Here is a 15,274-nt window from a genome sequence, read left to right on the forward strand (position 1 = left end):
GCAGTTTATTTACCAATAATCACATTTTTCTGCTTACTTTAAGCAGATTTGTAAAAGCAATAGTGTATTTCATAAATGATCGAGACGGTTTGACAGCCTGTGCCTGCGAGTTCACAATGGATTTACTTGTTGTGACACTTGCTGCTTACAAGAACCAGCAAGCTAGCAATTACTTTGCTTACGGTTAGCAGTGTTAATGATAACCAAATTCTGCTAATGGCCTGCTTACAGGTTTTATGAAATAAAAGTGTGCACAGGACTTTAATTTGATGGCACTGCTGCTGATCACCACTCCATGCTAATGGTACCCTGTAAAAAAGGAGCTTGGTTTTTGAGATCACAGAATTTCTGGAGCGGATATGTCATCGCAGAAATTAGAACCCACAATCTGAGAAGCCTGATCTCAGATTCAAATTTTTGGGCAAAAAAAACCTTTTTATAAAATCACATTACTTTAAAGTGAAATGTTTCCGAACATGCTTTATACTGTTACAAGCTGCTTTAGGCTTCTGAACAAAAGGTTTTTCTTGCCATTAATTTGAAGATAACAACCTACCCTTTAACAAAGTCCAAAATCAGATTAAAGTAGGAAGAATATCATGGTTGTGTGGATGACAGTTCCTGACCTTTTAAAAAAAAAGTGCCAGTCGGCATCAGAATATTTCTGCTTAAAAACCTCCTTTAAGATATCACTGGGAATTCACCAAAATAAAGAAGTTGCTTTTTAAAATGAATATAAACAACAAAATGCAACTTTCCCTTGAATTGAAACATTTGAGGAACACCTACTAAGGAGAAGGTTAAAGTCATGGGTTGCTGAACAAAGGGCATTATTGTTATTCCAACAAATTTCAGTCTAAAACGTTTTCATATTATTTATATAGTAAAGGATACCTTAAAACTTTAAGTAGGCCATATTTTTGAATAATTTTGTTTTTACATAACCATGCAATCACTTTGATTTCTTAAATAATTGTACACTCTATGCTTGTTGAATAACATACATGCAATGGTCTTTGCTCCAATATTAATATTTTAAATATGTGCATGCTTTGTCTAACCACCCGTAGGGCTTATGTTTTTATTATAATAGCAAATTATTATTCTTAGTATTTTTTTCAACGAAGAGACATGGACCTAGGGCGAGACTAGCTAATGAAATAGTTCGACATTATAATCATATGGACGAGTACAGTTTTATAATTTTAGTACCCAATTGTAGTTGTTCATAATATGCATGGCTTCTTTGTATAATGTGTAGGCCTAATACATGTACAAAATGAAATAGATTACCTCGACCAGTTGGAAAAATGGGCCACTTGCCCTACCTGGCCAATTCCTGTCGGTTTTGGCCAATTTTCTCACAGACATTGTCATTGCATGCCAACTTGTTCAAACTGACCAGTGGCCACATTTTCATTTACTAACTGCATGTTTGTCATTGTATTTTAACCATCACATACTGGCCATTAAACTAAAAAGAGCCAATGTGAACCTAGAAGGAGCTCTGAAAACCTAACATTGAAACTTGGCGTGGTAAAACCATGTAGAAAAGGGTCAAACCCCAAAACACTTGTTGGTATTCTGTACCATTTTGAACAAAGAAATATAATTTTGTTTGACTACATGCAATATGTTGTTTATAATATAATATAATTTATAGTTGCATACATTTCTTCATGTTCAAATACATATCAATGATTGCCATGCATATTATATAACTTAAGAAAATTGCTATTGTCTTGTCAACAACAGACACATACTGTGTAATAACCTTAATATAAAGGCCACCTAACAAAAGCGGACACGTTATACAGTTTTGAGTGTAGTAGTGAACAGTAAATTATCACACGCATGTGGTTGTGGTTAGGGGGGGGGGGGGGCGGTGCCCAAGACGATAGGTTATTGATGTGCCTAGAAGCGTTAAGAAAGCCTGTTTCATACTTACTGCGGATGCTATATGAATTTTGGCGTCACAAATTCACAACAAACAATTGGCATCAGTCGACTTGTGCCGTACTCCTGTGAAACATTCGCTGCGAAAACAGTTCTGTGAGTCCTGTGACATTAAAATTCACTTCGCGATCGCATTTGCAGGAAGTATGAACCACGCTTCAAGCTAACGAGTGGTAATGAATTAAGCACCATTCAAACGAAGCACATCGCTGTGGCTTGAATGGTTCCATTTGAGAATACATGTACCGTACATTGTAGGTCTTTTGTAGAGGAATAAAGGCATGCATTTTGATGAGTTAGTCGACATCAACTACAAGCAATTTATGGACAGCATTTATTTATACTACATGGTTGACCCTCGACCAATGCTGTCCACTATTATCATGAGTAACACTAGCATATAATCAGTAGGAGTGTAGATTAATGTAGGAGTGTAGAGGGTGGTATTGGAGGGGTCGGGGAGGGGCAAAGGTAAAGGGAGATAGATATTCTGCTCTTGCTTTACTTGGGATGGCTGTGTGTCCAAATATACAGCCTGCTAAATTCATTGCATACAATATACAGATTCAGATGCGTCTGATCTTATTATGCCTACATGAAGCGTGACTATAGATTTATTTTTAATATTTATGTAAGTAAAATATTCTCAGGGCGAGTTGAGAAGAAAGTGCGAGATGGCCAAATCTGGAGTCACTTTTAAAAACGTAAATCCCAGACAGCAAAACAATAACATCCCTACTACCTGACTACATTAACGAAGCTGTATTCATCATGTAAGCTTGTAAGTTGGGAACTTGGTGAACCTGGTTAACACCCGGTGACATGGAGGAGGTTGTTATGTGAATGTTTTGGGAAGCAGACGAGATCAGACCCATGGGCATGGGAGACCGCGACGCCATCGACATGGGCGATGCCATCGGGGAGTTCAGGGTGGAGTTGGGCGGAGGCATCTGTAAGGCTTGGTTCTGCTGTTGGTGCGCATGTAGATTCATTGGGGTATGTTGACCTGGTGAGTGCAGGGGTGGGGTGGGGTCCGGGGATTGGGCGTGGTTGGGCTGGATGGAGAGTTGGTTCTGGGCATCGGTGTTGACTTGGAGGCCGACTGGGAGGTTGTTGCCAGGGGGCAGGGAGAGGCCTTGTACTGGTAGACCCATGAGTGCAGCGATGTGCTGGAGGGACCCACCGTCGTGTTGACTCATCATAGAAGTGTCTTGGGCACCTGTTCTCTGGCTGTAAAACCAGACAAAAATACCCAAAATAATATCATTTTCATTTCATTTATTAATTCGGATTGTGAACTAAGAGCTATCAGAAAAGCAAACGGTATTAGCCAAGTAACCAATGGAGAGATGACGAGGAAGGAAATTTCACTTCTGTGGACCCCAGTTCGAGTCCCACCTCAAACCAGAGCCTTGCATGTAGATTGGCTTTTCAACCTGATTGCATGGGTTTTCCTCCCACACCTTAAATGGAAATTTCTTTCATTTCCTATTAACCCTGTTATTTGCGCTAATTGTGCTGTTTAATGTGTAATCAAATATTTTGTTTTACAGAAACCTACCCCCAATGGTTCTTCTCGTGTATCTTCATACTACTGAGATGTCTGAAGCTAGCACCACACAAGCTACACTTATACGGCTGCTCACCGCTGTGAATACGCTGGTGACTTCGCAGGTTCTCCTTGCGATTAAACTGTGCTCCACACGTCTCGCACTGGTACGGTTTATTGTTACTGTGGATCATCATATGTCTATTAAGGTGGCCCGTCCGCTTAAAGCTCGCCCCACACTTATCGCAGGTGTGGGGCTTGGTATCGTTGTGAATCAGCGAGTGAGTTTTGAGATCGTTCGTGGTCTTGAATTTGGCCAGGCAGATATCGCAGGTAAAGGGTTTGTCAGAGCTGTGCACGCGATTGTGACTGCGTAGGTCGCTCTTGCGTTTGAACATGGCACCGCATGTCTCGCATTGGAAGGGTCGCTCACTGCTGTGCGTGATCTCGTGACTCTTCAGATAGACGAAGACGCTGAACTTTTTGTCGCAGAACTTGCATTCGTAGGGCGTGTCTTTCTGGTGGTTGGTGAGGACGTGCCTTTTCAGGTTTATGGACTGGATGAAGCGGGCACTGCATAGGTCACACTTGAAGGGTTTCTCCCCGGTGTGAGTTCGGACGTGGATTTTAAGTGCCGATGAGTATCCGCAGTTCTTACCACAATATGTGCAGACATACCGTCGCGGCCCTCTGGCCGTGTCGCGTCTCTGGTGGGATATCAGGTGGCGTTCTAGCTCGGCATCAGCGCGGAAAACCTTGGTGCATCTGTCGCACTGGCTGTGCTCCTTGATGTAATGCTGTCTAAGGTCTCTTAGCTTGCCGAACTTGAGCGTGCAAAAGCGACAGATATATTCCTTCCTTGATTTGGCAATGCTAAAGGTTCCCCTCTTGTTCCGCAGTGTCTTACGTAATCTCGTTGTACGCTGGACAGCTTCTGTTTTCCTCGGCCTGCCCCTCCTACGAGGAAGCTGCCTCAGAGCCCTCAACACTGGGCTCTTCAGGGCGGCTTTGGTTTCCACCTTGAGTGTCCGATCCCTGGTAGGGTCCAAGTTTGGCGGTTGTGTTTGTACGCGGGGTCGGAGCCTGTCCCCCATCATTGTTGGCACCATGTCTGAGAAGGAACAGTCTGATTCCACTCCACCAATGTCTTCACTCTCACTGTCGCAACTCTCTTGATGATTAGCTTCCAGGGCTGCTAAGGCTTCTTTATTGGCATTGATAAGACCTGAATCAAAATCATACAGAATATTCTTTAATATGCAAAAGTCTACATAAAAAAACTATAACCCTAAATGGGGCAACATTACTTTACCCATGTTCAAATTATAAATAAAATTTGAAAAACCCTGAACAAAACTGCTCCTGGATCAACCAAACCAATTTGAGGTGTAATTATATGCAAAACCTTTAACGGATTAAATGCTTTAAAAAGACTCTGCTAGGATCGAAATGTTAGGTAAATGACAGCTCTTTTGCCTTGGAGTCAAAATTAATGACAATTTTGATAAGGTTGCTTTATTTCCTACCTTCCAGCTCTTCTTTACTATCAGGAAGCAATGGCCCACTGCCTTTCTTGTTGTATGTCTGTGATAACTCAATCAGCCGTTCACACATGAGCCTATTAGCCTGACGTTTGATCTCAGTCAGGTTAAAAGTCTCAGCGACCGAGATGATGTCCACACAGTTATCTCCGGTCAGTTGAGACTTCAGGAACTCACAACAAGCTTCCAGGACAGACGCTGCCTTTAGATTGACGGCCACTGAGAGAACATCCTCCATGACTGCCATGGTAAGACACATCCTCGATGTGTAGGCAAACTCAAGAAGGAGGTGGAAGCCCCGCGCGCTGACATTCTCCAGGACGATCGGCTGGCCGGAGACATCCGGCAGGGTCGTGAAGTAACTCTTGAAGTAGTCACTGCAGGCTATCAAGACAGCCTTGTGGGTGTTAAAGGTTCGGGTCTCGACCAGGACGGTGCAGTCACAGAGCCGGGGGAACTGACGGCATTCGTTTAGTGTCTGCAAGATGTGCTGGCTGTGAGAGGTGAACTCGTAGAGGTAGCTGCCATCCTCCCGCCGAGTGATCTGAAGGGAGCTGGCTGCCATGCTTGGGGCTCAAAGGCAGCACCCTATAAACCAAGGCTTGGGCATTCTTTCACCACAGCGTTTCTATATTTGGAGAGAATAATCGTCAAGTATGACATTTAATTATTTATCAAATGAATTTTTCAGTTTCAGCAATACTACATCAACGACTTTATACTATAGCTGCTTTTTGGGTAATCTAGAGATGAACTCCATGATACAAGGGTTGAGGAATGACTTTGCCATCTGAAGTGGTATGATGATGACAAAGTGCCCTTAATTAAGTTATTGGCACCCTACAATACATGTCTAACTGATAGTTTTGTTCTGTTCAACATTAACAGTCAGGCCTGAAACAGTCAGGCCTGATAATTCACGTAGGCAACAAAGGTAATTGCCTTGGTGCCCCGTGGCAAACTTTCGAAAAAAGGAGTACAGCGCCCTAAAAAAGTTACTAGTGACAGACCTGCAGTTTTGAGACATATTGAAACCTGAGTTAGGCCTATATAATTTTAAGTCACCATCATGATCATGTGACCATGGGGAATAGCTTTTTAAAACAAAAGACTGTGTCACTGTAGTGTCAGTGCATGGAGGTAGAAACAGTGTGACCCGTGAAAAGTGAGCATGTTTAAGATGCTTTTTGGAAAAGAAATCAGGGACTGTGTTCAAAAACATGGAGAAAGTTTTGCAGAACCTATTTTACTTTTTGTTGGAGAAGTTTTTCATTTATTTCAATTTCAAGATCATGATCTATTGATTGAACAAACAAATTATAATTGAGGACTCGGAGGCCGGGAACCTTTCAATGTTCTCCTCACGCCTGTCACTTCGGCAGTGACATTTAAATAGCAATCAGTATGTACAAACAACACACTTTTTTCTTACACACAAAAAGGCCATTCAAGTTTCACACATACAGCAACCCTGGGCAGGGATACCCTGGTTTTCCGACCGAGTCAACTCAAACTCAAACTCAAACTCCACAAAGAATTCGATTATTTTCTTCCTTTTCTCACCACCAGATTCAATCTTTACTATAACCAAAATGACAATTAATATTTCACGTGTACAAATCTGTCCATCGTTTTCACTAAATGTTGTATGAAGGTATCCATTTAATGCAAAGTTAAGATTGTAAATTTAAGAAATACTCACCAAATTAAAAGAAATCCCTGGAAATGAATACTTACTAGGCTCATCGAGATGATTTAAATATGTCTTATTCAATTCTATCGAAAATAATTATTTGTTAACTTTAAACATACCATAGAAATATTCAATTACGTTTCTATTTTTATGAATGCCGTTAAGATTATTTTAAAACAACATAATTGTCGGAGATTGTGGACTATAAGAAACAAATCTGATTTAGGTGTCACGAACTTTTCTAAAATCAACGGGACATCATAATCAAATTTCGTTTCCCGTGTATTTGTTTTGAAATTGTCAAAATGTTTGTGGTCACTGATTTCTACGCCCAACATGTATGTTTCCATGCAAACAATTTCTATTAAAAGGGTAATAAAATCAGAATATTACTAACCAACATGTACGGCTTCGAGTTTATTCTTAATTTGATATTATGTTAACTGAAAGAATGTTAGAAATTAAACACATAGATTGTATTCTATTATTTATGTTATGAGAAACATAATTTTATAAGTGATTGGCTTGCATAACAAGCACTTTACAGTGTCATTACTCATACGTACAAAAGCATAAAGGTAAACAATGAGGTTTTACTTTTAGCAATAAGTTACGGCAAATCCAGATTGTACGTTGATAATAATGCTAGTGTTACATCAAATGTGTTGCAGGTATATGTTAGGAAATAAAGACTCCCCGATGGAAGCGCCAACAACTTGCTGAGAGCTGTATTTTCCAGCTGATGAAGTGCACAAAACCTGACTGCTGTATTAATAAAGGTAATTGTGCACGTCTCGTCGTCGATGTTTTGAATGACCTCCTTCCTTTTTAATAGCTCCATGGTTTTCGTAATCATGAGATAGGATAAATTTCCGTATGGCGCCATCACTTTTTTTACTCGTTTTTACTTAAAGGGTTATCTCATTGAGCCTCAATTTGAGGTAAATTAGATACCAGATTATTTCATAATCATATCGATCGAATGAACATGATGAAAAAGTGGTGCCTGGTCATGCTGGTGGCGCCATCCAATGATCCATGCGGAAACTTTTCCGCATAAGATATCGCCCAAATGCCCTGATTGAGCAGCGTAATTTCAGAAATGAGCAGTCGATCTGTGATTCAGTTGTGTTTGAGTTGTTATAACTGTATATATAAACACTGTTCGTTTTAAATGAATAGAATCGACCCCCTTCGTTTCGTCGTTGTATTTAGGGAATAATAGTCCGAATAATCCATAGGACACGGTCTTCACTGCATGGTAATGACCGGGTTGGTGGCTGGCGCTGCTGTTAACAGACCTGGAGGCGGGGTCTGTTAATAGCGCCAGCGACTAACCAAGGTCATTACCACGCAGTAAAGACCGGGTCCGAACACTGTTATTCACATTTAATAAATACCTTTTTAACAAAATAAATGGCTAAAATTGTCCAAATTGTGTGACTTTCTGATCTCTCACCGATACTTCCCTACATGTTCAGAACTTCAGGGGCCATATTTTAGCTTTTGATGGTTCCTTCTCTTTCGTGCATAATAATCACATCACTGATACTTGGAGTCCAGTCGCCCTCACTGGGGTCAAAGGAGGCAAATGATTGGATGATAGCTGTTCTTTGTGCATTAAAACGCGCACGAGCTCAGTTGTGTCTGTTTACTTTGGTTATTTTTTTGCAGCGCCTTGAACACTCCTGCAGGGTGGATATGTGGGCATTACAAGTCTTTATTATTCAAGATTGATTAGTAGTCGAAGTAACCAATATCTTCAATCCTATTTCCTACATGTAACTTAAATGAAATGCTTTGTTTTAACAGATGCAATTGTGAGCAGTTGAGAATTTGTGTATCAATGGTCTAGAAGACTTCCGTCCCATCAGTGCGAAAACAAATGATTGAGAATGTCACCATGTCCACTGAACTTCCATTGAATTTTCAGCAAGTGTTGCCGTTTCTTGTCGTTGCTGGGCTAATCTTGTTGCTTAACCTGGTCTTCTGCTGCTATCTTCTGAGGTAAGCACTGAGCACTATTGGTAATTACTCACAGTAATTGTTAGCACAAAAACTTACTTTGTAACAAGCATTGGAGAGCTGTTGAAAGAATATTTGAAGGTAGAGCATTCTGCTCTACCAGTCACGCTTCTGGTGGATGACACCCATGCTCACATCCTTATGGACTGTGAAGGGAGTAATCCTGCAATGACCCCTGGAAATAGTTGATTGTAGCCCACACCTTGAAGTGGACTACAGGCCTGTTGTGTCTGGCGACTTGCAGAAAAAAAAACTATTAAAAAAAACCTTAATTTCTTTTTTTTTCAATTGTTTCCAGGCTCAAACGATCCGGAAAGGTCGACCTTGGATTCAAAACAGTGAGTACATTTTTCATCAGTCACACCAGTGACTATCCAAAGTTGTTGTGATTTTGGAGGAACTTTGGCTACCCCATCATGTAATGCTTTCTACAATTGTTGAAACTAAATGACTCTTCCTCAAGTCGTCTCAGTCATTTTGTCCAAGTCAAGTCAAGTCTATAAGTCACTTTTGTCCCTGTGAACTCGCAATTTGCTTTTCTTTTCCAATTCGTTTTATTTTTTTCCAAGTTAAGTTAGGTCATAAGGCATTGTTTTTTTGAGCAAATAAGTCTCAGTTATTTTTGTCCCAGCCCAGTCAGGTCACAAGTAATTTTTGTCAAGTCAAATCAAGGCACGAGTCATTTTTTGTACAAGTCAAGTCAGTTCAACTTGCAAGTCTTTTATTTTCAAGGTGTGTCAAGTCTCAGGAATTTTAGTCCGAGACAAGTCAAGTGACAGGTCGTTTAAGTCCAAGTCAAAACAAGTCACAAGTCATTTTTGTCCAGAAGTAAGTCGTTTTGTCAAGGCAAATTAACAATAGTCATTGTTTCTATTCTTTCAGGTGAACTATACGAAGAAGAAAATTGGAGCCAAGTTTGACGTGAGTTTATGAATTGTTTGCTTCAAATACATGTAGGCCTACATGTTTTATCTTTAGATTTGAAGGATTTGAAACTTTGCATGGTGGAAGTATAACTAAGAGAGGTTTGCGGTTACAGCTTTAGAGTAATGTTGGTTTTGAAAAGAACCAGTGGTTAACGACTCAAAATTTTGATCATTATTGCGTATAATATTAAAAAAAAAAACATGAGCTTTGAAAATTAACTGCATCATAAATAGCAATACTTTGGTTGGTGTTTAGCTTTATGCTTTGCATTATGTTGGTTTCATGCCCGTACCAGCCATCTTAAATTGATACTGTTTTCTGCGCATACGCCCACGCGTGGTATGCCGAGCAGTGGCACCATCTGTCCTTGCCAAAAAACACAAAATTAATTTGCCAGAGAAAACAGTTAATTTCTAGGTTTCCAGAATAACAATAACATTGTGCATGTAACAATATGCTCATGTAGGGACCATTTATTCGCTACTTCACAGAACCCCCAAAGTGACCATTCTTTAACCAATCAGAGTGCAAAAAACTCTCTGAGCATATTTTTCAATCATCATTGTGTAGGCGTTTAAAAATACTTCAGCTGCATTCTGCCCACAGCAACTTGTAAACTATTCATGGTGCTATGTAAAAGGAGTAGGTACCTTACTTCAAACATAGCCCCCTTATACCTTGCAGTAAAGTACTGAACCTTGAGTGTCACTGAGTGACTAATATAAAGGCTATAAGAAGCAAATATTATTATTGTTAAAAATAATACATTGTCTGTTTGCATTTCCCCTACAGATGTGCTCCGTTTGCCTAGAAGACTTCGAAGAGGGCACAAAGATTGGTCAGTGTCACTGCCAGCATGTGTTCCATGTCATGTAAGAACCTTTGTATTACTTTTATTAGTCAAGTATGATATTTCCAGCCAATCAACAACAGCCCCAGGATTCTGCCCTGTATATCTATGCAGATAGCCTATGATGCTCCAATATTTAATAAAGGAGTCCTATATGAATAATTGGTCATTGTCACTGCCAGCATGTATTTCATGTTATGTAAGACCCTTTGTATTAACAACAACCGCGGAAATTCTGCATTGTATACTACCACAAACCCACAATGCTCCAATATTTAATACAGGAGTCCTATATAAATAGTTATAGGATGCTTTGGACGCTTCACAGAGCTGCTTTCAAAGTCATTGTTCCCCCACACATCTGCCAAATGAGGCAAGGCCCTTTAACCTCTCTAAGGCGTTGTTCTCTTCAACTTCCTTAATCACTTCTCGATGGGATCAATTTACCTAGCCTTTGCGGGAAGTAATTTTTTAGACCTTTGCGCTCTCTGAACTCATTGAGATTGCAAAAGTTAATCAAATCACGTCTGTGTTATTGCTATAATGATTCATTGAACTTGCTCCTTGTGATGATGGAATCACCTACAATGGCATTGTGATCAGTTTTCCACAACTCTCATAATGTACTGTTTTTTATTTGTTTATCTCTCTATAGATGCATCTCCAAGTGGCTGCGATTGCGCAATACGTGTCCTATTTGTAACGCCAAGTTACGGCCTTCAGTGACGGAGCGCTCGAGCCTACGTGTCCATGTGCATTCACTACCTACACAGTCAGTTACCAGTAACCTCTAACTGGTAAACACTATCGACCGGCAGGTACCCCAACTACAGCAGTATGTGACAGTATGTGATAGTATGCTGGTTACCAGGGAGAGACATCAGTCTGGTACCAAAGTCCACCACCTTGTAGCCAGTGATGCCAAACTAAACAAAACCAAGACCGATGGAAATGGGAACCACTCTGTCAGTTGTTGAAGGTGATATGAGACTACTTTTTTGGAAATCTTAATTTAAAGTTGGTGAAGACAGAGACTACTTCTGAATGTTTCTGTTCTATTTGGAAAGATCATCTCAGCATTCCTGCCCGGAAGGTTTGTCTCGGGCCGTACATTTATCTTTGTCGCTGATAGTGACTGGCACAACAGATTGATTGCAACTTTTTAATGATGGCAGCTGCAGTTTAATGCTGATGGATTTTGTCTGATGTAGGGAATATCTCTTGGTCTATTTGGACACTGTACATGACCATTCTGCTGTGTCACAGACAATAAAGGAAAATCTTCTTGAAGGTATCGGCTGTTCCAAACAGGAACTAATTTCATAGAGCTGTTCGAAGCACAACAAAATTGGGCTTTTTTGAAGTAAATTGTGTAAAATGTATCTTACAAATGAAAACTTGGCAATTTAAAATGTTATTGTATCTAAAACTTTGTTAAGGGCTGAACTGCTATCATGAAATCATGTCTTCCCGGTTGAATGCTAATCATATTTTTCAGTACTGAAACAGTAAAATTGTGTACATAGAATATATAAATATATAAAATATTTGTTTCTGTAATTGGTTTTTAAGGTATTTGGTAATGTAGAACTATTGAAGCAACTAACTTTTTTTCTCCAATTACGTATTGTCGATTTTAAATTGTAAACATTTTGAGGTTTTTTTTTTCAAAGTAAGATTTAAAGCTTTGCATGGTTGTAGAAAGTGAGAACTAGTTTTGGTATAAACAAAGAAAATGTACTTGAACGGGATTTGAACCAAAGACTGTTTTGTCAATAAAATTGTTTGGGTGCCAGTCAGACTAATGTTGCGTCCCCATAAGGTGATCCCCTGGCTGCTGCTTTCCATGTTGAAGCTGGTACTTGGGTGTGATACCTGGCTACAAGGTAGCTAGCAGTTATATGGCTCTGCCTGGTACCCCAGAACAAACATTGACAAAATAGGGAGACTGCCAACATAGGGCTAGATAGCTCAATTGTTTGGAGCGCCATCACATTTATCTGGAGGTCGTTGGTTCAAATCCCGCTCTAGTCAAATTGTCTTTGTTTATACTCAAATTCATAACAAGTTTACCCAGTCAGTTTCCCCTGTGGGTTTATTACTTGATAAAGTGAGAACTTTGTGTGTGTCTGCTTACCAGGTAGATTTTCCTTTGAGAGAAGTGTCTTACTTTATATTCTACTACTGCGGAGTAAATTTTAAGGGTTCGGGATACTCCTAAGCATTCTGAAAAGGTCCGGTCAGACTTACATGTACCTCACATCTGACTTCCGATTCTTGTGAGAAGGCATGTCACTTCTTTCACAAAGAGATTACATAAAAGCACCCAAGGGGATTCTATTGAAGAAAAGTCTAAAACATGTGGATTTCCTCCCACATTTCAAACTGGAGCGTGCATGCTTTTCTCATCTCCATTCGATTCTTTTCTGAGAGTTCTTGGCTTCACAACCAGAATGAATAAATGATTAAAACGAAAATGCAATGAAATTTGTGAAAATATTCTCATAAATATTCAGCATTGCTATACTAATTCCCAAAGTATAGTTCAATTATCTTTTCTATTGAAAGTCTAAAACATGAAACTGTAAAGTTTGGAATAGTTTGCTTACAAGACATCTCTCACACTGAAAGTGCTTTATGTTACTGCCTGAAACATTTGAGACACTTTCACATTTATATGACAGAAAAACTTGGTATTTGATGTCACACTTCACTTTACTCAGTACTTTTGTAATAATTTGATATCACTTTGGTGCCTTCTCTAAATTTGCCTAAAATTTTGTCTGCTGAGCCATTTACGGTTGATGGTTTACTAATGATCTGTAAAAAATAATAATAATAATATTTTTTTTTATGTACTTACAATAATTATCTTATATAAATATTTCTAAAGGGTTTAAAACATTTTGGGTATTTTATAATAACTTGTAAATATTGAATTTTGTCCCCCTTTGAATTCTTGAATTAATAAATGTGTACTTGATTTTTATGTAAATTGTTGGCTTACATGCGGTTTGTTGTAGCAAAGGATAACAGATGGTTTGCTGGGACGTGGGGTTGGTTGCAAGGGTGGGGTTGGTTGCAGGGGTGGGGTTGGTTCACTGGGTGTGAGGTTATAGGGGGATGGGTGTGAGTGTGAGGGTCAGTAGGGTTATGTTCCTGGGTAGGGCTAGGGGTTGGTTGCAAGGGTGGGGTTTTGCCCCCCCCCCCCGTCCCCTCAATTCGGTTTAGGCTAGCTTGACCCCACGGTTGTATTGAAAATTTGCGTGTTTGCGTGCGCACTTCAGACATCAGGACGGAGCCTGAAGCCGAATCCAAAGCCGGGACCGTGGTTTCGAAAAGGGCCATAGTGGTCTTGCGTGCGATCACACGAGCGCCCTCATGCGATAGACAAAGTGGCTGACCCTCGGATTCGAAGAATGACGTCACACGTTCATCTCTCTCTTCTGCCTGACAGCTCTTTCTTTCAGTTCACATTTTATGTGCGATTCAGCCGCCAAATCTATACAAAACGAGCAAGGTGAGTTTTAAATTATTCATACCTACTGATGAAGATCTTTTGCTGTAAATGTAATGGTTTGAAACAGTCAAAATTAACATTTTTATGGATCCACTGGAAATTGGCTGGCGGCGCCATCCCTTTTGAAAACCACACGTGTATAACTATAGGGCCTTTAAAGTTTAATATCGAGTCCGGCAAATTGCCGTTTTGTAAAACGTGTGAAAAGTAGCTGTGAATAACTCGCGTTAACCTTGTCCTAATCAAATGAGAATTCAGTTTTGCGGAAGAATAAAGATTAAATTCCACAGAAAATCTTCTAGAAAAAAATGCAGCAAATGAAATTTGTGAAAAATTCAGTTTACTTATTATTGTTTTGGGACCAGATTTTCTAATTCTGTTGACGCATCTACATTTCTGACCTTTGTCGGCTGCCAGAAGAAGTATATTCTTAAGAATATTGGAGGATGCTCTTTGTTTTGAGATAATGCGAGAAAACCAAAGCACATGATGTAGAATTTTGTCAGCTTTCCAATATAGTCATGATACTGTTGTACCATTTTGAAATATTTCTTGGAGTAAAATTTGTAACTTTTGCTGAATGTTTCAAACACTGTTGAAATGCAGAGATAGTATGTAGATTTTTCTCCTGAAAATGCTTCGAAACCTTTACCTATTTTCTAGTCATAACAGTTTTTTGACAGTAAATTAATTGAAAGGTTAGACTCTTAACTGGGTGTCTATGTTTTTTTTTTGTATTATGAACTATCGCAAAGGATCGCAAAGCAAATTGATAGAGAAGGCGCAATTTCCACAAAATTGGGTTGATGGTAGTACACGTGTAGGAACACAGCGCAGCACTGCGCTTTTCTGACACACCCTACCTGCGCAAATTTCAGATTTAACGATCGTGTTCCCCGACTTAAAATGGAAAGTTAGCAAACGTTGCTAGTGTGAGTGATTGACAGCATGGGGGAGTCTGTTAAAGATTGTGCAATTTGCTGATGCAAAAAAAATATACATGAACAACAAACACCATACTCTGCGGTAGTAGAATTAAGCAAGACAGTTCTCTAAGAACCAACTCTACCTGGCAAGTAGATACACACATGGTGTTACCGCAAACCAAATATATAAAAACAAACACCAAGCGATTTTTGCCTGGGGAGTTTATATGGTTCATTTTGGAGGCTCTATGGTTTAAATTATCTTCTGATGGCTGATGTAGCTTTCT

The 15,274-nt window shown here is 39.7% G+C and overlaps 3 protein-coding genes across 7 annotated transcripts in view; 2 read left to right on the top strand and 1 right to left on the bottom strand.

Annotated features, from left to right (window-relative positions):
* Nucleotides 1–114: 114 nt before the first annotated feature.
* LOC139941173 (uncharacterized) lies at nt 115–6,763 on the bottom strand. 2 transcript variants are annotated; one of them, XM_071937634.1, is made up of 4 exons: nt 6,749–6,763; nt 5,032–5,674; nt 3,518–4,730; nt 115–3,186 (listed from the first exon to the last, which is right to left on the bottom strand). In XM_071937634.1, exons 2-4 carry the CDS (start codon nt 5,609–5,611, stop codon nt 2,703–2,705), a joined length of 2,277 nt encoding a protein of 758 aa, XP_071793735.1. In that variant the 5' UTR covers nt 5,612–5,674; nt 6,749–6,763; the 3' UTR covers nt 115–2,702. The 2 variants fall into 2 exon arrangements, with proteins under 2 accessions (XP_071793735.1, XP_071793734.1); XM_071937633.1 differs by lacking the exon at nt 6,749–6,763 and adding an exon at nt 6,297–6,426.
* A 532-nt stretch (nt 6,764–7,295) lies between these two features.
* On the top strand, nt 7,296–13,500 carry LOC139941182 (RING finger protein 24-like). Its single transcript, XM_071937645.1, has 6 exons — nt 7,296–7,518; nt 8,552–8,746; nt 9,063–9,102; nt 9,647–9,685; nt 10,484–10,563; nt 11,197–13,500. Exons 2-6 carry the CDS (start codon nt 8,625–8,627, stop codon nt 11,333–11,335), a joined length of 420 nt encoding a protein of 139 aa, XP_071793746.1. The 5' UTR covers nt 7,296–7,518; nt 8,552–8,624; the 3' UTR covers nt 11,336–13,500.
* Nucleotides 13,501–13,906: 406 nt separating this feature from the next.
* Nucleotides 13,907–15,274, top strand: part of LOC139941184 (uncharacterized) — a 60,059-nt gene continuing 58,691 nt past the window's right edge. For all 4 annotated transcript variants that reach the window (XR_011786552.1, XR_011786554.1, XR_011786553.1 and 1 more), the window contains exon 1: nt 13,907–14,061. Coding sequence is in view for 1 of the 4 variants with exons in the window: in XM_071937646.1 (XP_071793747.1) it covers nt 13,961–14,061 (101 nt within the window). In the remaining 3 variants the exon portion in view is untranslated. The remainder of the gene's footprint in view (nt 14,062–15,274) is intronic.

This window comes from Asterias amurensis, chromosome 8 (assembly GCF_032118995.1).
Source record: "Asterias amurensis chromosome 8, ASM3211899v1".
Classification (NCBI taxonomy): domain Eukaryota; kingdom Metazoa; phylum Echinodermata; class Asteroidea; order Forcipulatida; family Asteriidae; genus Asterias; species Asterias amurensis.

Excerpts from the sequence above, each read along its gene's own strand:
- LOC139941173 (XM_071937634.1), bottom strand. The coding sequence starts at position 5,611 with ATGGCAGCCAGCTCCCTTCAGATCACTCGGCGGGAGGATGGCAGCTAC. Across the intron at positions 4,731-5,031 it reads TAGTAAAGAAGAGCTGGAAG|GTCTTATCAATGCCAATAAA; the intron begins GTAGGAAATAAA and ends ATTTTGATTCAG. Across the intron at positions 3,187-3,517 it reads CACGAGAAGAACCATTGGGG|CCAGAGAACAGGTGCCCAAG; the intron begins GTAGGTTTCTGT and ends CTGGTTTTACAG.
- LOC139941182 (XM_071937645.1), top strand. The coding sequence starts at position 8,625 with ATGATTGAGAATGTCACCATGTCCACTGAACTTCCATTGAATTTTCAG. Across the intron at positions 9,103-9,646 it reads TCGACCTTGGATTCAAAACA|GTGAACTATACGAAGAAGAA; the intron begins GTGAGTACATTT and ends CTATTCTTTCAG. Across the intron at positions 10,564-11,196 it reads CAGCATGTGTTCCATGTCAT|ATGCATCTCCAAGTGGCTGC; the intron begins GTAAGAACCTTT and ends ATCTCTCTATAG.